Consider the following 23954-nt stretch of genomic DNA (forward strand, 5'->3'; position numbering starts at 1 on the left):
AGGGGCCGATGAGTAAGACATCGCAAGTGAGGATTTGACCAAAAAAATACATAAATAAATAAAAAGAGAAGAGAAGATGTGCAATAGACAAAAAGCTGCTAGTGTTAACATATGGTTACAGCTCATGTTTTGACAGCAGCCTTAACGGTTAAAATTTAATCATACTCATGTGCACACTGAAAATATACAGATCTCTGACTGTGTGTCTATGGGGCTGTGTGTACAGTATGTGCTAGGTTCTCTGTGGGTGTATGCCAGTTTGTGTTTATCTCTCTGGTAAAGCCTCAGAGCCCTTTTGTAAACAAATGCAGATGGCCACCAAAAAAAAAGCCAATATGCTTGTGCTAAGTGACTAAAGGCTAGATGAGAACAGAACCCCCTACTGCACGCAGAATCCCTCCTCCATTAATACTGTCTAGAAAAAGCTTGATCCTCAGCTTGATACCGAACAACTGAAGAATTCAAATGAGGTTCTCACAAAGGGCCTGTCACTAAAAGTCAAACTGTTTGTTGAATGTTTTGATTACTGCGGGAGCACCGCATTATTTATCCGCTGCCTCATTTGGAACACTAATAAATAAACTCAACAGCTGTCTCGTTGCTACCTGTAGCTGCTGGGTCTTGAACATGTCAGGCCTTGGGGAGGTTAGCACGTCATCGGCCAGCTGGGCTTGGCTGTCGATGTTGACCGGCATGGTGGCCTTGCTGGACAGGAAGCTGTTATAGATCTCCCCTGCTCTCTGGGACAGCTGCAGGAAAGAGAATTGTTGAGAATTTGTGATGAGTGTGTGTGTTATGCTATGCCACAGTGACGCAAACACCATCATGCTTGTTTTATGGTTTGTTTAGCGATCCCCCCCCCCCCCAAAAAAAAGGGTATGCATCTAATGGAAACATGCTTGCATGCAGTCCTTAAACAACCCAGAACCATGCAGCTCTACATAACTTGAAGGTGATTGGTTGAAAAAGTGGACGGAAACAGGAACAGGGGAGTTAATGGGAAAAAGCACAAAAAAAAATCCAAAATAAGACCAAAATAAAGCATGAGAAGCACAGATGGTGGCCGCAGCACTTTTTTTTGACTGTTTTTAACACTTAGTTTCACTTCAGCTCTTCGCATGTTATAAGTTTGCCCTTTTCTATGGCTGGCTGAAGGACCAAAAATTTTACTTAGCCCACATACTGGCTGTTTGTGACACTGCCCCCTAGTGCAGTAATCAGCTACAACATGTAAGCGATATCTGTTACAGTTAGACGTATGCACAACTCTTTTTAGAACCTTTCTTGTAACCTGGGTAAGTGGCTTATGTCTTTGGCAGCATTCATTTATACTTTTGCGCGCTCTTAATGACCTTGTGCTTATGTCCAAGTGTTGTATATGCAGCGCCAGCCACAATAAAAACAAATCAAAATCCCGGGACACTGTTCTTTCCGGGGTCCTCACTTTTTCTTGTGCTTTTTTCCCCCTGTGAGCCTTCATAATGAGGGTATGACTTCTTCCTTATACTAAAGTCATTGTTGATAATATCTCAGTAATAAAAGTGCAATAGTTGCGGGTTGCGTAGATGCGTTGATGTAGTTACATTTCCAGGTACGTGCACATCAGGTCATGGCGTAAGTTACTTTGTAGGGTCTCAGGGGGGTTACCTAACTATGATGTAGATTCAACTGTAAAGCCGTCTGTAGGCAGTGCATACGACCACACCATGTTAGAGCCTTCCCCCTCTTTTTGGTTTCCCTTTCAAAATAAAAGTACATTTTAAGAGTCTACATCAGCTAAGTGAGCAGATTCGGTTTAGTCTGAACCTTTTAGAGAGAAGTAGGTAGATTAGCTAGAGTAGCTGAATCTTGAGTCACTGATGTAGATCAAAGCGATCGTGGCTCAAGAGTTGGGAGTTCGCCTTGTAATCGGAAGGTTGTCGGTTCGAGCCCCAGCTTGGACAGTCTCGGTCGTTGTGTCCTTGGGCAAGACACTTCACCCGTTGCCTACTGGTGGTGATCAGAGGGCCCGGTGGCGCCAGCGTCCGGTAGCCCCAGGGTGGCTGTGGCTACAATGTAGCTTGCCATCACCAGCGTGTGAATGGGTGGATGACTGGATGTGTAAAGCGCTTTGAGGTCCTTAGGGACTAGTAAAAGCGCTATACAAATACAGGCCATTTACCATTCAAAATAAAAGCTCCACATACGTTATAGGAAATTAGCAGTGTGCTTTAAAGTATGCTAGACTGTCAAGCTAAAAGAGAATAAATAAATAATACTTATTTTAATTGTGTGACAAATGATTTACAGAAAAAAAGAAAACTCAGGTCTTAAACACTTCATATTTTTTAGTATGACCTTTGGTTAAAGGGGATAATCCAACAATTCACAGTGGGCCCCCAAACAAAACTGTCACAGGATCTGCAGCTGCACACTGTAGCTTACCTGCTTTTTATCTGTTGCAGGGACATGACTGAAGTATTCACAGGCCTGCCAGAACAAGATATTCTCCTCGCTGAACTCTTTCTTGAGAAATTCCTGTGGAAACACACAGTAAAAGAGGGTTTTTTTTTTCCTCTGTCTATGTAATCTCAACTGGTGATCACATTCTCATCTTTCCAGTTCTGCTGCTGTTGAGACCAGTCGAGCGGGCAGATATTACTGGGTGTAATGTAACAAGATTGGTGTAAGTGTAGGCGCAGGATGGTGTAGGCGAGCGCAGCTCTGATCAGTACTGAGGGAAGGTGAGGAGGGAGGTGGTTCTGGGATGGAAGAACTTAATGTTGAGCTTTCTGAAGGTGTTGTGGGCTAAATTCAAAAGCACATCTTTTATGTGGGAGGAAATGGTACATGACAATAAACTCACTCACTCACTCACTCACTCACTCACCAGGGTTTAGTGTTGGTAAATGGCTCTTCACTTTAACCAGACGGAAAAGAATTCATTCATATATCACACTACAGCTTTTTTTTTTTTACACTATATCAACTCTTTAATACTAATATTAATAGTACATCTGGATGTAAATATTTCCCTCTGAAGACAGTGGAGCTCAGAATTGAGCTAAAATGGATGCATATTAGTCATCAGTTGAACAAGTACAGAACTAAAATAAACTGGCAGAGAGATAATTTGGAAGTGTTTGCTAACACGTCTGTCCGTGTTGCAGTTGGAGCTAGTTTCTATTAATCTCAGAAATATTAAATAATGCCTCAAGTATTCAAAATATTCTTTCCTTTTTTGCTCATTAGTCTCCAAAAGTAACATCTGGAATTACAGGACTTTGATCTACATCAGTGACTCAAATCTAAAGCACAGAGAAGCTTTCAGCAAACCCCTTAATAACACTCTTGATAACCTCCGAAAGGATTCTTTCTCCAAGCTTACCGAGAAGTAGCGCACACCCACGGGATCCTGGAGGAGACGCTCAAAGCAGGAGGACCAGCTGGCCACACGCTGCTCTGGAGCCCCTCGGTTGCTGCCTGCTCCTGGAAGGCTGCCATTACTGTTCAGGCTGCTCTGGCTGCAGCAGCTCTGCAGCTGGATCCCACTATAGTCTGCGAGACAGGAGAGTGCAGTGCAAAGGTTAGAGAGCGCTGATGCTAAAGGGTGGGTACCAGATCTAGATTCTCCACGGTGGCCTCTCACCCTTTCTAAATATAACAGTGGTGTTTTGTATGTTTTACTTCCTTTGAGCAGTTTTAACTTCACTGAATGTTTTTGAGAACAAAAGCTACAGTTGGACTGCAATTAAATCCATGGCAAATGGAAATGAGATCCTCGTTAATCAGAAATTTCCAAAGGTAGGTACATCAATCACATCTGGCGCTCGTGCTAATGCTATTCATGCAGTCCACTCAAAATTCTCACAACCTGTTCAATAATTTCCTTTCCTTTAGTTGAAGCAAATCTAAAATAAAGGAAAGAACACACAATTTGTCAGAAAATTAATGATCCTGTTAGAGAGGGGAAAATTTACCCTAAAGCTTTTTAGACTAGAAAGGCAAGAAGTGCACAAAGACACAGCAGAGGTTGCTCACATTGCACGAGGGAGCAGCAGAAAGAGAGTGCAGAGGATAAAAAGGAGGAAAGAAAGGCGACACAGCTGATTACAGGGAAGGCCACAGGGAAGTGTGGGTGACAATACAGGAGCTGGTACAAAGCTAAAGTGGTGGCCTCAGCCTACACAGTACCTGCTATCATGGCGGCAGATGGCCACTTTAGAGCTGTGAGCAGATCGAGTGAGGAGCGCACAGTAAAAACAAAAAGAACAAAAAGGGTCTCAGCCAAATTGGTTACACATACACGGTTGTCATTCTGTGGAAAGTCAATTCGCTGGCGCAGGCAACTGAAATTAAGCGGTTGTTTTTACATTTCAGAAAGGAATGGTAGCAGGGGCATGTAAGGTGTAGTACTGCATATCTTTATCTTGCCAATCCACCTGCATGAGTGGGCTAGATCTGCAAACAAAATAAAAGAACTCTAAATAGCAGATGACATCACTGACTGTGAGTAAGGCTGCGTTCTATTTACCTCGGGTAGTGACATCACTCCCAAGTTGAGCACATTCCAGTAGCTGGAATGTGTCGGAAAACCGAGGATTTATTTTGCTCCTTGGCGAGGTGGAACACTTCTAGCAAAACCATGCAGTACTTTTTTTTTTGTTGCACTTAAAAACTGTGCTTTCACAGGTCAGTCTGCATGTAGCTTATTTGTCGAGTCACAAATACACAACAGTGGTAGCACTGACTGCAAACGTACAAATAGTACAGCAGCACAAACTGCTTTACCAATGTTTAAAAGCACAGCCGCCATCTTGGATTGTTACGTCGGGCTCAATGGTGCCGCTCTGATGGGTCGTTCCAAAATAAGCTGGAAGTTCTCAGTTGGAATCTGAATGTGGAACACCGCCTGAATTTGTTAAGTCAGGGCAGCACCACCCACGGCTAGCTAACAATCTAAGATAGTAGCAGTGAATGTAAACAGTAGTAAACCCGTAAAACCTTTAATCCTTTCTGCCACTGTTGTGTATTTGTGACTCACTAAATTTGCCATATGCAGACCACTGAAAAGTCTCTATCCAAGGACGTGCTGTTTTTAAGCACACAAAAACAAGTACTGTGCTGTATTGTTAGCAATACCAGGCTCTGTGGTGCTAAGAACCAAAACAAATGTTTTTTTTTCCTTTTTCTTTTTTTTTAACATTACATTACAACTGGAACAAGCTAACTGGGGAGTGGTGTCACTCATGGGTTCCTAGGTGTCTGGAATGGAGGTATGACTTTCTGAGTTGGAAGTCCCACTTGAGGCTGTTGCTCCCATTAAAAATTCTGACTGGGAACTCGGAAATTCCCATTTCAAATGGAAAGAAACATAAGGTGGCCTCTGTATGACCTTCCAAGCCTACACCACATCCTAGTTAAAGTAGATGTCCAATTAAAATTAGACTAGTTTTCCATAAATTATGAGTAAACATATTTCTTTTAACAGTACAGTCAAATTAGTCCTGGTTTGAGGTTTTCTGACAAGCTATTTGTTTGGACTTGGCTTATTGTATTAGGACTGAGGGCCTATGTTTACTACACTGTTGGCTGCTCAGCTAATGAGACAGCTTTAGAAAGCAAACAGCCGTGCATGTCTGATCCACATCAACTGTGGAAGAAGCGGAGCTGCACTCCTCAACACAGCCTCGGTCAGCCTGTTAGCAAGCGCTGTTAAAACTGCTATGAAAGGGAAGACCAGACAGCATCCAAGCTTAGCCATGAAAGCAACCCAACCACGCTGGGTAAACAACATTTGTTAACGAGGCATGCTGCCTACAGCGAATACATCATGCTTGCTAAAAGACTTTTTATTAGGTCACTTTATTGAGCAGCTACAAAGTTCTGTGTTGAGGGCGGAATATAAAATGAGAAATAAAAAAGCAACAAAAATGAACCAAACGATGAATGCTGAAAAGACTTCAGTTTTAAGATTGTAAATATTCATAAGCACACAGATTGAATTCCTCTCCACACTCTCATAAAAAAAAAAAAAGAGTTGCACTTACCACCATCTGATGAAGCAGCAGACTGGAAGAGAACAAAGAGAGACATGAGTGAGGAGTTGCCCTCGTGACCTCCTGCGCAGACACAAGAGGCTGAATGCTGTGCTGGTAGCACTGTCCATTCAGGCATCCCTGTGAGCTGTGTGTCCTCCTGGTTTGTAAGTAAAACTGAGTGTGCTGCTTGGAAAGGGTTGGACCTTGGGGGGGCTTACACAATTACTTTATGTGGGTGGCTCTCGACCCGTACCATGGACAGCTGTTCACACCTCCACACTGGTACCCCACCCACAGCTCTGAACTAACGTGCGCATTCCTGCTAACTGAAGTCACAGGATCAGGAGTCATCAAGGCAGACTAGTTAACGATGAGCTTTTCACTTGTTAATTCGGAGAGTTGCAGTTTTATGCATGTGTAGCTGTCCCTAAGAAAGGCAAATGACATGAGCTCCCCTACTGGGCACGGACGTCTTTTTAGAAGTTTATGTAGAGCTGCAGGAATTAACCCATACACTGAAAGCAGACTGAGAGAAATTATCATTAGGAATCCCCAGCTGATTACTGGTTTGACTGACTATCTTCACATTTTCAGCTGAGACAAAGCAAGATGAATTGATTGGGATAAATAATATGTGGATTAATTCACAATGGAAATCATTTGTACTCAGAGCCCTAATTGGAGTGTAATTACAGCCAGAGAATAAGGCTCAATAAAAACACCACCCATGTCTGAGCTTAACATGGATAAGTGAATATTAACTTGGCAATACTTCAATTTAAAATCACTGCCTCAGCGTTAGGCTTGTGTAAACCCCACTAATAAAGAAAGATTTAACGTGCAAACTGGAGAGCCACAGCATAAATATATATTTACATGCAGGGGAGGATATGAGAGGCAGAATCTTAGGGCTTTGTCCAAGAAAACTCCAAAAAAAGAAGGAAAAAAAGTGTGCGTTGGAGGATTCATCTGAAAAGGAGGCACTATTTCCAGAGGAGTGTTTTCTGAGCTGCCACTTCAAAGTGTGAATACTCAGAGCTGATAAATACGACTAAACAAGGCTCTCATTGCCACGCTCCAGCTTTGGTTTCAGCAGCAAATAGACTTTGTGCTTTGGTACACTCACGTAATTCTGTATTGTGGAGCTGTAATATCATAAGAGGAATGACATAAACAACGAAAACAATGAACATCGACTGTTTTTGTCCCCCCGCTCTGATTTTACTCATTATATAAACTCTTATTTTTCAATTAGGAGCTTTAAATCAGTCAGCTTCAGCACAACCTCAGATGGCAGCCTATTCACTTTATGCACAAAGACTAGGGGGATCGGTCATGCTCACCGACGTGACGGCTTGTTTCCATTTTGGGAATGACCACATGTAAAAGCTCTATCAGACATAGACCGCTAAACCACTAATTGTCCATCACAGCCTTCTTTACAACTCTGCTGCTGCTGAGTCCAACCCCTATATCGTCAACACCCAAAAAAGCCACCCCTTCTGTGGTGGCTCGCATGTGTACAGTAATCATGGGTGGGTAGGATGAGGACCAACGTGAAGCCAAAACAGAAGAAAGAGAGAAAAGAGAGAACACCCACTCCATCTGTCTGTTCCTATGGGTCTAAAAACAGCTAAACCTCAAACCTTAAATATATAGTGCACCACAGCTGGAGTCCAGTTTAAGAAAAAAAGGTGGGAAAACCCCCCCAAAAAAAACTGTGACGTGAATTTTGGTTTGGACCAAACAAAAGGTTAAATACTGAAAAGAGCATTTTAGCTATTCTCGGTGCTTCAATACTCACATCTATATGGATGACAAATTAGATAACTATCCATGTTGTGCAAGAGCAGAAATTACACAAAAAGTGGGAGAGCAGCGATAAATCACTCGCTTGTGACATTTGTTGCAATCTCCTGGTTCCAACCACAATCATGACAGATTTATCCTAGTGACAGAAAAGTCTTAAATGTCTTAAAGCACCCAAATAAACTCAAATGTTGCAAAACCCTAATTATTTGATCTTATCCGACTAACAGCCACATGATAAATTATTATCCAATTTAATTAAAATTCATGTCATATTTTGAAATGGAACAGCGAGTTATCAAAATAAAGACGTTTCCAAGGCCGAAGGCAGTGGGTTCAAATGTCTTGTTTTGTCTATGCGATCGTCCCAAAAATACACAGACTGCATCACTGTGCCATAACCACCTTCAACCACCAAACGTTCATCGGCAAAGTTGAACATTTAGCCACATTTTGATCGTCTGAAAACCGGATGTGACGAGCGAGGAGGAGAGTAACTCACTGAGAAGTCGAAGGACTCTCTGTTCTTTACGCAGTTCTTACATCGGTGATTTGGGGGTTAGCTGTGGCTCACGAGGTCGAAAGGTCCCAGACAGCGAACTTTAAACCGAGATAGCAATTATTTTTGCATGCATGCCTCTATGTTAAGTCTTGATTATACGCTGTTGCTGGCACGAACAGACACCACAACCTGATTAGTCATACTTATTATAAGTCTTTGAGGTCGAAGCATTGTAATGTAAAGTCCACGTGGTCAAACGGACATCCACAGGAACCTCAGGCTCACAGTGTGATGACGAAGTTTGTGTCACTCGGACCCAAACAGACCAAATCGGACTTGTGGTCACTTAAAGTATAACAAAGACATAAATGGGTCCCTGTCAATTTACTTTCCTACCCCTTTTAATCACACAGCAGTTCCACCCTACAGCATACTCTGCTTTACGCTCAGTTTTATTGTAAATAGGAGTGCACTTTACTTGATACAGCTTAGTGTTAATGTGCTATGAGTGGCAACTAATTATTGACAACATAAACTGTTCAGGAAAGTGCTTACTGATGTTACACATATGCAAGCAATTGTGTCATTTTTCCACACATGTATTTCCAATTTTTATACAACTGCACTTCTTATTGCAAGCTGAAGAGTCACCCCCCTGCTGGCCATTAGAACTTATGAAGGTTTGCACTGGTCTCATTTTACAGACTCGGAAGCTCATGTCATCAATTTTCATGTCATCTAGAGCCTGACTGATATAGAATTTTTAAGACACATACCGATATTTGGTGGTTTAAAACTGCTATATACTGGCTGATATTTGTTTTTCTTTCAGACACTTGAAACATCAAAGGATTTTCCCAAAATTTGGATGTTTAGCTGATTACTTATATACACTCTCTGCTCAACTCACCTCAGATCATGGGTTTTTGCAGCATTCTTTTAACAGGGAAGGTGCAGAGTGTTCTCTGGTGGGCAGACTATGCAACTATGTATAACACGATTGAAAGATATTTTTTCTCAATCTCTTCAGTGGAGTTGTAATCTCATCCATGGGTTCACCAAATATGTGGCTGTTCAGCTTGTTCCTCTTTTTAAATATAATGATTTCTGCAGAAGTGGTTCCATACATGAATAAACTAACTTATTATCTAAAAGCTTTTTGTCAAATACAAAGACACATGTACAAATGTGTACTTCTAAAAGTTGGCAAGATAAGAAGCCAAAATGATATCTGCTGCTGGAGTTAGACCACACACAAGCACACATGTCAGTGTGTTGTGTTTTTCCAACTCATTATTGCTTCCTTGCCCACAAGTCTCTAACAATGAGGCCAAAGTGATGACCCTGGCACCTCTAGTCAGTAACACCTCCTTCCTCTGTTGACACCTCTGGTGACAAGCAAGAGCACTGTGGGTGGCGCAGTAGCACTGCAGGCCCTCTTTGATCCCTTTTATAGAGTCAAAAGTGAAAATACCCCATTTCCCAAATGGAATTCCCCTAAAAAGCTGCAAGTCTGTCAACCAAATGGCCAATATCACAACTGAAGTCATGGCGAGCTTGCTGGCTCTAAACAAAGCACGATCTGGCTCTCCAGCTGGAAACCACTCTTTCAGCTTTACTCGGGTACAGCCCCCCACGCCATACAGTCTGGCATCTCAAGACACCACATGCTGAAGGAACGTAGAGGATCACACCGACAGATCTTTGTTTGTGATCTACCACAACTGAAACTTTTATCAGTGTGAAATGGTTGAAGGACCAACTCCATTAACATCTAGTTAATCACACTCGCTATCACCTCTCACAGAGTGTGTTTCACATGTTTAAAAAGTGACTTCTTTTATCTTTTGAGCTTGTTTAGGCACGTCTCTGCCCTCAAAAAGTTAGGTCGAGACGTTGCCTTTCCAGAAATCCCTCACACTTCTGTACAAAAAGCCTGGTCTAAACTTTAACACAAATAATGGCCGATTCCAGCACTCCACAAAACAAAACAGCCGACAAGTCCCTGCCGCTTCAAACAGCTGTTCTGACTGAGAGAGTGAGAAGAGCGACAAAGAGGGAGATTAATGACAAAAACAGCTGAGTGAACACAAGTAGCCTCCTCATTTCACACAGGAGAGGAAGAGGAGAGGAAGAGGAGATTCAGCCGGCAAGCCACTGTTTACTTACAGTGTTGAAGTTCCAAGTCCTCTTGAAGGAAAGTCTCTTTTTGAGACTCATTGTTCCCTAGTCTGCAACACCAGCGGCACGCAGACAAAATATGTGTGTGTGTGTGTGTGTGTGAACGCATACCTGAACATTCCCCACCCAAAACTTTGCAAAGCATGTTTGTACAAGTTGGGAAGAGGGAATAAGGGAGGGAGGATGAGGAAGAAATCTGACAAGGTACTGGAGGGAGGGAGAGAGAGAGAAAGCGAGAGAAAGAAGGTGTGTGTGTGGGGGGGTGCAAAAAGAGGAAAGAAAGATTTCCTTACTCTGCAGCTGTTGCTACGGCAACCCGCTTGACAATACATACAGCCTCTGCCACAGTGGCATGAAGGAATCAGATGAATTAACCCCCTTTTATTCCCCTTGCAAAAACGCGCGCTCGCTATGTGAAAACCACACCGGCCTTCCCCCCTCTTTTGTTTCCAGCTGGGGCACTACTCCCTCTCGCTCCCTCTCTCAATTCACTCAAGAAAAAAAAAAAGAGAGAGAGAGAGACAAGAATGACCCAGTCAGCTAAAATTGAGACCATATGAATTTTGTTTAATCAAAATAAAAGTTTGTAGTCCACAAGCCAAATCCTGAGCTTCATTATCCGCTGTCACAGAGCGCTATTCTTAAACTCCAAATGGCAGCCGTGTCAACTGGCGTTTTTCTGCTGGCTATTAAAGCTCATGTACCAGAAAAAGTTTTTTTTTCCCCTTTCAAATCTGGCATCACTCCTCTCTGCTCTGCTGCAACACTGTGCCTCCACATAACTGGCAAATCTCTACAATCAACATGTCGACTGTTTTTAGACCCGCTATTATTCTTAAAGCAGGGGTTGCTCATTCTGAGGTTTTCCTGTGGCAAATGACCAAGCATTCGTCGGACTTAATAGACACTGTATCTCATCCACTCATTTCAGCAAAATTAACAGCTTGGTTTGCATGGTAGATTTCTCCTATTTATTAAATCTCCGCATGCTCGATCGCTTTGGAAGTTAAACATCTCATTTGAATGGCTGTGCTGATTATTTGGGGGTGGGGTTAGGGGTGGTAGTGGCATTCTTGTGGCTATCTGGAGTGGGTGTGCGCTCATGTATGTAAATGCATTTAAAAACAAATAGAAATGAGGGAAAGAAATTGCCGAGTATTGTTTCAAATACACTAGAATGCACATCTTTGGACAGTTTCTCCTTGCAGGCTCTCACATATATACACATATATCACTTCCTGTAGTATCAAAACCTGAGTTGTGCGTTTTAACCTGCACACACCCGGCATGGTTTTTTTTTTAAAGTTTCAGAAGTAGTCAAACTCAGGTTTGACATGCTGTCAGACAGGGAGCTTAAGGCCGTCTTAGTAGATGTTCAGACTAAAGCAAACCTACTCAATGTGACAGTCTGCTACGAGAAAAAACAACAACAACATAGCAGTACCTGTTGCCCATAGCTGCTTTATGCTGTGCAAAAAGCTCCTTCTTCTGCATTTTAAATCTTTTTCAGGCATCTTGAGGCAGGAAATAAAAAGCAGCACATGTTGATGAATCTGCTTTGAGATCATGCACATCTTCAGCTGCGTTTATTAACTCAAATGCAAATGAAACTACCCCATTTACCCCATTCAGTGCCACACGCACCAGGCTGGTATGTTATTATCAATCCTGTGTTTCATTGTGTTTAAAGTGCAAATCCCGGAAAATCTGTGTATCCATTTGTTGAGTTGTTGTTTCAAAGCAGTCACTGCCTTAACAGGCTTAGAGTGAATTTATTTAATCACAAACCCTACAATTTATATCCCGTTTCACCCAGGCTTTTAGCACCTGGTACTGTGAACCGATGCAGCAGAAAAACACCCACGCAGTGCATGCCTCCAAGACCTACCAATTTGCTCCAAACTAATCCACAAGGAATTCGCACCTTCATTTATCTCTTCATTTATCTAAGAGAAACACCCTCTCGCTGTAAGTTGTAGCAAAACACTTACACGTAATGTCATTTAGTTACGTTTTTTGTAAATATGGTCCTTTTTTTCCTGCCAGAGCTTGCTACGTAAAGCCCTCTGCATTAATGAAGTTGTCTTCCTGAAGTGAATGTGGGAACTACATTTACTGGTCTGAACAAAGCCTTACATCATCTGGTGTGCACTTCACACTTCCCAAAGAAACAAACAAACTGTGCTTTAGACTGGATCTTTTGAAAGGATTCTGCACAAAAAATAAATAAATCTTGCAACAGTGTCTGCCCGTAATTTAATAAATCTGTTTACTAGAGCTTGCTTTTATCCAGAAATTTAAAGAAAAAAGGGAGATGTATAAGACAAGCCGCTCACAGGTGAAAATTGTTATGATTTTAGACTGGGCTGACATAGCTCCAGGAACGTCTCAAACAACTAAGATTTGGGCTGTAAGTTTTGAGCACAATAATCTCTCTGTATACTTCAGTGCCATGATGGTGGGGACACAAAACCCAACCTCAGGATATCACAAGCTAGTGTAGTCCTTGTGTCCTTGTGTCGGTCCCAAATCCGGATAAATGGAAGGCTTTCGTCAGGAAGGGCATCTGGTGTAAAAAACTGAGCCAAATCAAATATGCGGATCCATCCGCTATGGTAACCCCACGGGAAATAACAGAGCAGATGAAAGTACCTTCTTGTACTTTACACTGTAGCGCAGAACTAAAAGGCTCAATGTGTACGCTTTCATGTAAAGCCACGCTGATATGTCAGCTGGAGAGGGTTTGTCTATCTTACTGATGTCAGCATTTGTGCTTGCTCTTTAGTTTTACAAAACATAATGTAAAAATTGTGGTATTACACATTTTATCCTGCAGAGCTGTTCGATGAATTTAGAAACCAACATAAAAGTGCCATCTGTACACAGCAAATTCAAAAGTGTTAAATTTTTTGGTGTTAATAGTCTCCTTGCAAAAGTAGAGTTAATTTTACTCTAAGCAGAGTCACATTCTTTTAATGTAACTCTGAGGTGTAAAATGATAGTAGTTAAAATCGAGTGTTAAAAATGAGTGTTTCTATTTCAAATCTGGAGGTGTTACAATGGAAACATTAACTCTTGACCTCTTAACTCTGAACTCCTAGAGGGGCTATGACACCAACAGAGTAAATTCACAGACTCCGCCCCCAGCACGGCTCCAATCGAAGCTGAAGTGAAGCCGTTTCAGAACATTTTGCTCTACATATTTGAGTTGTTTGCCATGCTTGGTAAGTCATTTTTTCAAAGATTGTTTCAATTGTTATTAGCTTTTACTTCTGTGGCTCTTTGGAGTTGAGACAAAGCTGTGTGAAAGGCAGTAGCCATGTTGCTCGCTGATAGCATAATATTCTGTTTTAGCTAGCTGAAAGGTATTGTTTGCGGGCAAATACCACAGCCTTGAAAAAAGCTTGCATGTGAATTTTCAGTCAAACTTTTGGTCAAATACACCTAAAACAATGTCTAGAATGTGAAATGTTGGTATAATGGTGCTACTTGAAGCCTGAAAACGATCGCCCATAAAAAAAAAATAAAAAAACGACCAAACAGCAGTAGCTGACGTCCTGACTGGATTCTACGTTAGCATAGATCCCTCCAGAGTTTTGTGCACACGGTTTAGGTAAAAATGAAAAAAGTTGAGGTTTTACATTTAGTTCAGTATTACCTGTTGCCTGTGTCCTTGTCTTTTGGGAAAATACTTTACACAAGTAATGGCTCAAAGAGGATTCCTTTTTTTTTTTACTGTGCTGCAATTGTTTACTGGATTATTTGTGCCGTTAATTAGTCTCAACTAATTTTTATTCAATCTCCACACAGGATATGCTTGTGAAGATGGAATATGGGGGAGAGCAGAAGTGCGTTGAAGTTCCACAAAGGGATGAATGAAGGACATGCATATTGTATTGAAGAAATAAGTGATGAGAATGCTGTTATTTGCATTTACCATGTCAGACCTTTTGATAAACAAAATTCTAATGAAAGTGAGAACATGTACACTGTTACATCTTTCAGAAAATGTTTTGAAATTGTGGTGCACAGTTCAGAATAAATGTTTTTCAAAAACCATTGCATCTTTTTAGTAAATGTTTATTTCCAAAAGAAATTTCTAGAAGTTCAGAACAGTAAAATTCCCGCTTTTTAGAATGAATTAGAAGATGACTCTTACGTAGTTAAACTAAAATACTCTTTGAGAGTTAATATATAAACTCTTAACACCAAGTGTTAAATTATCAACTCCAGACAGATTTGGTGTTTAACACTAAATCAGAGTTAACGTACCAACTCTCCAAAAAGAGTTAAATTAACACTCTCTGGTGTGGACCCATATAGACACTTTAATAGTGTTGAAATCAAATCCGACAGTGTTAATTTGGACATGCTGGATTTGCTGTGTATGAAGTGTTCTGGCATTGTTTTTACAACTCTTTGTCAGTTCATCTTACTTTAAATTTACTCTTATTTTTTGTTTGTTTTTGGAAGGATAGAACTAGAAACTGTATAATATGGACGTAGGCAGCGTGAAAATGGTTTATCGGACTTTTTTTTAATGTCTTGAGTTTGGTATTCTGGCTGCTGTTTTAAACCAAGCAAGTGCTGGATAACATAAAATCACCCAAAACTATAAGTTTCATTCTGTATTCAGGAAATCTTAAAAGTAGCGATTGAAACCATAAACTAAGTGAGTCAACCTTTGCTAGCCAGTATAAATAATGCTTATAGCGCCTTCCCTCATTCATCGTTACTAGCAGTGGGACATTAGATTGCAATGTCTCAAAGAAATGATGACATATGACATTTACATACATTTACAAACAAAAACAAATACTGAACATTTGAGTAACATCACCAGCTACTAGCATCTCTCCTCATCATGTGCCTTCATAGCCGGATTTGAGTCGACATTGTGTTTTTGACTCAGCTGGTGAAAACATTTTACAGTTTACTTTTTGCAGAGTATAGTTTATTATTTAAGGTTATTTAAGCTGCCTTTTTTTCAGTCCTAAATTGTCACCGGAGGCTGACAAAGGCCTCTCATTCTCAGACATGTCTGGGCTTGTCTCATTGTTGTGGGCACTAGCAAACATAAATGCGTGACATTGATTTATCATTGATGTCATGATATGAGATTTTTATATTACCTAGAAATTTATGGTGTGACATGAGGCTGCCCTAGTTGTTGCCTTATTTGACTGAAATGTATGAACTTCCATTCTTCTTAAATAAATGTACATTATTGGGCAAGTGAAACCCCAAACAACAAACTACTTAACAAATACAAAATCCGATTTAAACATTTGGTATGTGTAGCTAGTTAGGAATCCTTATAATATGGTCTAAACATAATCTTGCTTTGTTATTACAGCAAGCCATAGAGTGTTCTCTGGTGTACAAATGGAATGTCAATACTCATAATCTGGTTAAAGGCTGCGTCTCCCATCTCTTTTTTTTTACATTTTTAACTTTAGAATTTGTCCATCATAAATACAGATACCCATCTATCGCCAAACAGTTTCAGGTTCCTTTTTTGTACCCATAGGTAGATTTGTTCTGCAGTCGTCATTTATCTATCCTCACATGGACACTCTCAATACAACCACAACAGACAACAATTACACATATTACAAAACGGCTAATATCGACCACTATATTGGCATGTCAATATATCATTATGGTTCTAGAAGAGACCACAATGTTTCAACATAGGATGAAGTTGATCACTCATTTTGCATTTTCATCTAAGTGGACAAGAACTTAACAGAGCCACCAGATTCTCTCATTGTCGTGAGAGCAAATACAGTATAAGAGTACAAGAATATCTGCACATAGAGAGATATCAGGAACTTTTTTGCTCCCTAGAAATCAGCAGTGGCATGAAAAAAAACAATATAAGTGGGACTCTATTTTAAAGCAAGGATAAAATCTGTCATGCAGTAATTAGAAGCTATTTTTGGTGCAGAGCTGAGTCATCCATAGCTCCTGTCACAAAGGACACAGAACAGCCCTCCTCAGCCCTTTAAGTCTACTCCTGCCCTTTGACCTCCCTCGGGCGGAAAACCTTCTGCGTCCAGGTGAGCACGTCTCAGCACACAACAAGAGCAAAGCATGTTAAAATGCCTTGAGAAAGAGCTTTTTTCTGTTCTTTGCTTCAGCATTCACAGCTGAAGAAGCCGTCTGCTGCCACAAAGTGAATAGGTTTTGTGTGAGTGCTGAGCCTCTACTTAATTCAATCAACACACGAAAGATTTCTAGACAGGCTTTACAACAGCAATAAGTGCTGCTTGTCACAAGACTAATTGCATGGTAAGTTCTCAAACAACCAATCCTGACCCAAGACGGAAAATAATCTAGGCCTGCTATCTGTGGCTGCCGACAAACTATTCCCTGAAAATAACATCAGAAAGCGCCTTGCATGAAGGCAACTTCCTTTTGAGGGAGGGAGGTTGAGGGTGCGGCAGCTGATAAGAGGGAAGACACATCTCTTTTCCAAACATGCAAGGAGTGTAGGGAGACAAGGAAAGGGACTGATTTGGAAAATTATGAAACTCCTGACAGGCAACACTGTGTTTGATTTTTAGAGGATCCAATGTTTTTACTGTGATAATCTTATTTGTCACGACAAATCTGCAAGGCCGTCCTATCAAATTAGCGAGGATCTGATGAGGTCAGCATGGTTATGTGATGCAAAAGGGACAGGAATGGGAAAAACACGAACACAATGACCGTCTCGTAAGATCTGGTATCGCTGTTATGTCTGTGGTTCAAGGATTGTGAAACCACACTCAGACCCTTCGGAGAAGAAGATATTTGAGGACTTGTACAGAGCAAACAGTCATATTTGTGACTTAATGTCATGCACTGTTGAGTAATGCTGTTTGCCATAATAGGCCCAGAAATGAAGGCTGGACTGGTGATCCAACTGAGCTTCACATGTTCTTGGTTAGTTTTGATTTTACAGTGACAGTTTTGAAACTTGTTGATTCTTGCATGACGTTAGAAGGCATGTGACATCGCTAAAAAACACTGCTCAAACCATTCAGCATTTGAATTTGACAAAAATAAAATGTTTTTTGGTTTTCCTCCCCACTATTTCTAGATATAAACTTGGCAAAACCATTACAGCAAAAGGTCTCTGTTAATGTGTAATTATTCCATTATACTGACAGAGGAGTGGAAAAGAATAAAAGCATCGTCTTTTTGATCAAGACTGTTATCTCATCTCGCCATCTGCTTATTCCACAGAAATAATTTAGATTAAAACACAAAACAAAAACATACATGGAAAAAAAACTTGCTGAAGATACTGTAAATGTCATTTAGAAATTTTGATCTAAGCTTGTTGTGTTATTCATGCATACAAAGATCACTTCATCCTCCAGCGTGAGTAGGAAGCCAACATTTCCATTGTGCTACTGACCTCTGGGAAGTTTAAGTGAAACGATTTCTTATTTAAACAGATAACAATCCATAACAGTATAATGCTGCTGAAATGTCACATGTCTGGCCTTTGGCTATTAGCCACATGAAGGGTCCACTTAGTTTCCATTTAGTAAACAAATTATCTCTTCAAAGACTTGTATGAGTGATTTACATGGAAGAGACCGTCAGTACGCTGCCTTTCATCTCTTAATCCCAATGATCAGCAGTAATCTATTGCCTGTTCCTCAATAATTACAGGTTAGTCAGAGCAGATGGGTAAAGCTCTGCTTCTGTCTGGATTAAACTGGCATTTGTATGATTTGTGTGGTGCGACTCGTGTGCTTGTGCGCTTGTTGCTATTTTTTAAAAAGCTGAAAGGTACTTCTAGCATTCCTATAAATTGATGTGTTTACTCTACTGCTTTGCTTTTGCTTTACTCATTGGATGGTCAGAATTGTGTTGTCAGATCAGTTCTCACTACTGAAATTACTGTTTGATTTAGACACGAGGCCTTTAAACCAAACAGACACACAATTGCAATGAAAGCAATGACCTGTTTTATTCTTAACCATTAGATCATCAACTGGCTTATACTCGAGATAAATACAGTTCCATGCATGACATTGCATTCTCATATTCAGAGCTACTGTGTAATGATGAAAATGTAATAAAATTAATTACACAGGTTGCCATCATGTGTGAAAATGGTCTGACCACCAAGCCTAAAAGCATACATGAAAACATGACTTCAACTCTATTTGTTGTAAAGTAACACAGTGTTAAAGCAGGGCCGCATACAAAATAAGCAACAAATGAGAAGCCTTTCGATTTACAATTCACAGCTGAACTCCACAAAAACAGAACAACTTCAGAGAAGGCAACCAAAACCAGTGATCAGGACCTTTCCCACAGCAGTTTATTATCACAGTGAAAGGGCTGTGTACACATGAGCCTGGAGGGCTGGAGGTGAGTAAACCACATAAGACGCGACCACACCCTCCTGCTGCTCCCTTTCTTTTCCACAAAAAGAAAGAAAGAAAGAAAAACCACCAGAAATGGACTTTCCAACCTGAAACCAGACACCTATAATTAGCTCACAGTCCCTTCAGTTTTTTACCAAACGAATTTTTTTTTTAAAGTTTTCTGAAAAGTCTGGGTGTATGGCTACATTTGTTTTATGACGATAAGATTATACTAATACTATTTGCCATCTGGAAATGTAACAAGGCCATATGTTGCAGAATACAAGAAGTAGCATAATTCTTTACTTCCTCTTTAAGTCCTACTGACCTTAAACCCCTCTGTCTAATCCCTTTGGTCATGCTGGGAACCCAAAGCCACTTTAGTGAAATGGGAAAGAAGTGAAGGCAAGTTGGTCCAATGTTTATCACTCAGGCCTAAGATGTCCTGTAGATTGTAAGGATGTATGGTAAAGCTCACAATGTAAAATTACAAATAGGTCAGACAGTTATTTCTGTTTTGAAAACAATCAGTCAGCTTCTGTTTAAAGGTGACCTATAAAAACAATCACCATCATCATTTAACTGCAGCATCTACTGGAGCAGCTTTGCATGACTGCCAGTTCAAAATAATCCTTATTTATATTATACTGGGCCTTGATGCAGACATCATTGGAAGACTTTCTTCTGATTGGCTGCCCCTCCTAACTAGAAAAGCTGTGCTCTGAAGATGACTATATTAGGGATTTTCCCCTCTCTGTGACATCAGTGAGAGCCAAGAGTTGAAAAACTTTCTCAAACTGGGCATTTTATAGAGGCCTGAAGCCTGAGCTTTTGACTCACCGAGGTTACTTGTATGTACCCTGACCTAATTATTCAATACTCTGGCCATATTTAACTTGGGCATCCACCACTGCAACAATATACACATTTTAAAAAGGAAAACACTGAGAAAGGGTACAGTAAGTCAACTTTACTACACAATATGAGAATGATCTAGCACTACATAATTTGGCTAACCTTTTCTTTGAAACATCCTAACACATGTAGGTTGCAAACTGAGTAATAAGTGGTATTTTACACAGCCAAAAATAACAAGATCAGGCAATAACCAGGCTTTGGAAATACCACATTTGATGTTGACCAGAGAAAGATGATGTTAAAAAAATGTTTAAGAGGTAAAGTCAGTGTTTAGGCTTCACCAGTGGGCCATGTTTATGACTCCCACAGTGTAATATCGACAAGACCTTGGCCTGGTTCTGCATCATCTTGCGCCAACACAAGGCCAAAAAGATGCCAACAATATTAACTTTCCAAGCCTGTCTGCAGCCTTGCTCAATGTCTCATACGGGAAGTAAACATGCCCCGGCATTATCTGAGCTTCATGCGAGAGGTAAAAAGCTGAACACAACGAGCAGTCCACTGTACACCAGACATGTTTCAACTGTTACCAAGGAGGTTAAAAAAAGTCTGGCAGCTCTAGAGTCGTTCCTCATTGAATAACCTCCACACCCTTGGCAGTAGGTTCCTTTTCAGTGAAGCAGATAAGTATAATAATAGTAATAGTGAGCGAGGTAAACAGAGAGAGGGGAATGTATGAGCTTCAGAGCGTTCTGATTCACGCATACAAAATCAACAGGCATTGATGAAGGGCTGTGTGGTTAACTAAAAAAACAATTTTTTAAAACTCCCATAGTCTCAAATGTCGCTAAGTGATGTTGGTATGACAACAGCCAAGAGTGGAGCAGCAGTACGCCTGCATTTAGAGATGGTGAGGCAGCGGGTATTTTCCGTGGTTACAGTTGGGTCAAACAGCAAAGTCAGCAACCGCAGCCACATCTGTTCAGCTGGTTAAAGGCCGCTGCATATTCCAACACAGAGCAGCTGGACAGCAAAATAACTTTTATTGTGTTAATGCACCATTTTTGTTTGCTGGCTTTGTGTGTGTGTGTGTGTGTGTGTGTGTGTGTGTGTGTGTGTGTGTGTGTGTGTGTGTGTAGCCTAAGGACAAATATCGTGAGCACAGCTGTCCACCCACTCTAACAGAGCTGGCCATGTGATGTCAGAGACATAAAAGTGTGTCGTGTTCTCCTTACACTACTGCTAATTCACAGGAAGATTCGATACCTGCTCATCTTCTCAAGTCCCAACATCCGCATTAAAAAATAATAACCAAAAAAATAGGGCACAAATTTACATAATGAAGTATGGCATCTATGACTAAATCACTAGTCATTAAAGCTTAGTTTCATGTATGATTCCACATTACCAAAGAAAGTAGTTGTGAAATGTGTTAGGAAAGATATGTTATAGAGATGGCTGGTGAATCAAACACAAAGACATGCCTGCACAAAGCAAATAAGGGCAAGGTAAAACCACAGGCAACCATTTCAAGTTCAGACTAAACTGTGGTTGTTAGATGACTCCCTCAGAATAAAAAGCTACAGAGAATTCAATACCGATTTAATACCATCCGACAGCGACGACGCCGGATCTCAACGTCGCTTCAGCTAATCGAACTTCTCCCGGTGCTGCCGACTCGCTGCGGAAAGGGTCATTTCTCGGGGCAAGTGCAACAGAGCGCGCTTCATTGAAAAGGCCCCATGCAGTTTACAATAACATGCCTCCGGGTCACTTAACAAAACTCTTTCAGTACGACATCTAATTTAAAGTCGTCGTGCATCCTGATCTAGACGCAATGCCACATTTTCCTGCATACAGCAGTGTAGTGTGTGTCACACAGCACATGGGAGTCTCAGCTGGCACTGGTCAAAACATTCCTCTGACAGACCACACAAGCTAACCACTGTATGCTGCTCAGAAAGCTACAACAGGAGCTACAAAGAGCCCAAAGAAGAAGTAACAGTGTGGCAGCCAAGACATCCCTAGTGTGAAAGATGAAGGTGCCATCACCAAATGGGCAAAAAAAAGCACGCGTGGCAGGATTTTTGTGACTTACGGAGTTGAGCGTTAAAGTTTGCTCCATGTATGGCGCTGTGTGCTTTGCCCGTCTTCAGCGCTACTCCACACGCCTGGTGTGTGTAAGAGAGTCCATCCGCTGGATCTCGCGCGGTGCGTGTGCGAGTCTGTGTTTGCAGTGCAGAGAGGCAGAGCTGAGCGAGGGAGGAGAGAGCGTGCAGAGGAGCCGAAAATCCTGACAGCCACTGAGAGTTCAAAAGCTCCCCCTCTCTTCCTCTCTCTTTTCTCTCTCTCTCTATCAATATCCCTCCCCTCGTTTTCTCTCTCCCTCCCTCTCTCGCTCTCTTTGCTGTGAATTCCTCCTCATTCCTTCTCTATTTACCTCCCTCTCCGTCTGTGTCTTCATGCCCTGTCTGGGTTTCTGCTACGCCCACAGCATACATCTCTTACCCACAATCATGTAAACAAAAGCCGCTAATGTTTCCACACCTAAAAGGAAAGGAGAGGGAGAAACTTCAGGCACGGAGCAAAGAGGCAAAAAATTTCCCCAGCAAATTTACCCGAATCAAACGGCACGCATTAACCATTAACGGCTCGCAGGAACAGATGTTCTCAAATGCCGCAACACCTCCGAACATAGTCAGATTGAGCACAGTCGCAGCAGCCAGCTAATGGTGTCATCTTTGCAAAGTTGAACACACTGTCGTCTGCTGAGCGTGGAGGGCGCAAAGCATCTGTTTGCAGCTGAGTGTGTGATGAGTGAGACACAGGCTTACAGCACCGGGGCAGTGGGATGTGGGGGGCTGTGTGTGGGTGTGTGGGGTGGTGGGGGTTTGCAGTGGGGCTCTGAATGAGAAATAATACAAGGATGTACAAAACAGGACGCTCTTCAGCACGAAGAAAAGCTTAGCATCGGAGTACTCTCTGAGGGAAAAGCAGCAGGGGCAAAAAAAATGAATTACTACATACACAAGCACAGGGTTATATAGCAGTTTCTTCTTCTGGTGAAGAAGGAAGGCAAACACTGAAAAGCAACAATACTACTACTACTATGACATGTCAGAGCCGTGTGAGGAAAGATTCCAGAAGTATGCTCATTTCTGGCCACTGTGTCACCCATAGTTTCAGATTGTTATGGACACAAAATGCTACAAGAACGCATACAGAAGTTATCCATGAGGGGGAACTCGTAAAGAGCCTCACAGTGTCCTTGTGAGTCCAGATGCACTGAATGAGAGCTTATCGTGTGTTTTCTGAAAAGGCTTGTTATGAGAACAGTCCTTCACAACTATACACAAGTCAGAAAATCCTGCAGAAACCAAACACTTGGACAGGAGTTTCTCCCTGTATTAACCTGGACATCACATTTTGGGTTATTTAGACCAAAATACTCAATTTTGCTCTACAAGGGCCTTATTTCCACTTATGAAGACATTATACTGCTACTGTTCTATCAAGATTTTAAACAAATATCCTCATATGTGGCTCTAATTTTTCATAAAAACAAAAATAAGGCAAAAAAAAAAATGCATGCCGTAGAAGAGCTCGGATCTTAGGAGGTTAAAGAGTCTTCTGAGGTAAAGAGTTTACTACAGTGCATCAGCTTGCTGTGTCCATCATTTGTCACTTATTTTTGCTCTGAAGGGGACCACAACCTTCAAAGTAGGGGGGAAACAAGTCCTTAAATTTCACTTCATTCTTCAAAGATTCCCATGCTAAAAATCATTTCCTGAACAGGTCATTCTCCAAATCTGGTGCTTAAGAGGCACCACCCAATTCTGCATATGTGTAAGTCTATAAGAACCAAATTGGTGCCATTGGATGGCTTTAATTTGCTATGGGAGAACAGAGTTGCTTATAGAAAACCTGATATCTGGCCATGACTGCAAGATGAAAGCTTGTGAAATTAAAATCCAGAGCAGAGCCCGAGGTGCACACTGAAAAGTCTCTGAAAATCATAAATTCCCTAAACTCTTATTATTTGGAATGTATAGCAGTACCGTGACTTAATACTGCAGATTAAAAACAGATTTTATCACTGAAAATTTGAATTTGGGATTTTTGGAAATCACACACACCACATCATACTGACTAAAGAATAGTGATATCATACGGCTCGATCTGTGGAAGTGCATTAGTGCATGTGGCATGGGT

General features: G+C 41.2%; 1 protein-coding gene across 2 annotated transcripts in view; it reads right to left on the reverse strand.

Annotated features, from left to right (window-relative positions):
- Positions 1–23954, reverse strand: part of rgs12a (regulator of G protein signaling 12a) — a 46176-nt gene that overhangs the window by 14664 nt on the left and 7558 nt on the right. For both annotated transcript variants that reach the window (XM_085266986.1, XM_085266985.1), the window contains exons 4-7: positions 6030–6051; positions 3368–3537; positions 2425–2517; positions 606–749 (exon numbers count right to left, since the gene is read on the reverse strand). In XM_085266986.1, coding sequence (XP_085123112.1) covers positions 606–749; positions 2425–2517; positions 3368–3537; positions 6030–6051 — 429 coding nt within the window. The remainder of the gene's footprint in view (positions 1–605; positions 750–2424; positions 2518–3367; positions 3538–6029; positions 6052–23954) is intronic.

Source organism: Mchenga conophoros, linkage group LG3 (genome assembly GCF_057382185.1).
Source record: "Mchenga conophoros isolate Kocher_MC1m ecotype Shallow Benthic linkage group LG3, M_conophoros_male_GT1.1, whole genome shotgun sequence".
NCBI classification, from domain to species: domain Eukaryota; kingdom Metazoa; phylum Chordata; class Actinopteri; order Cichliformes; family Cichlidae; genus Mchenga; species Mchenga conophoros.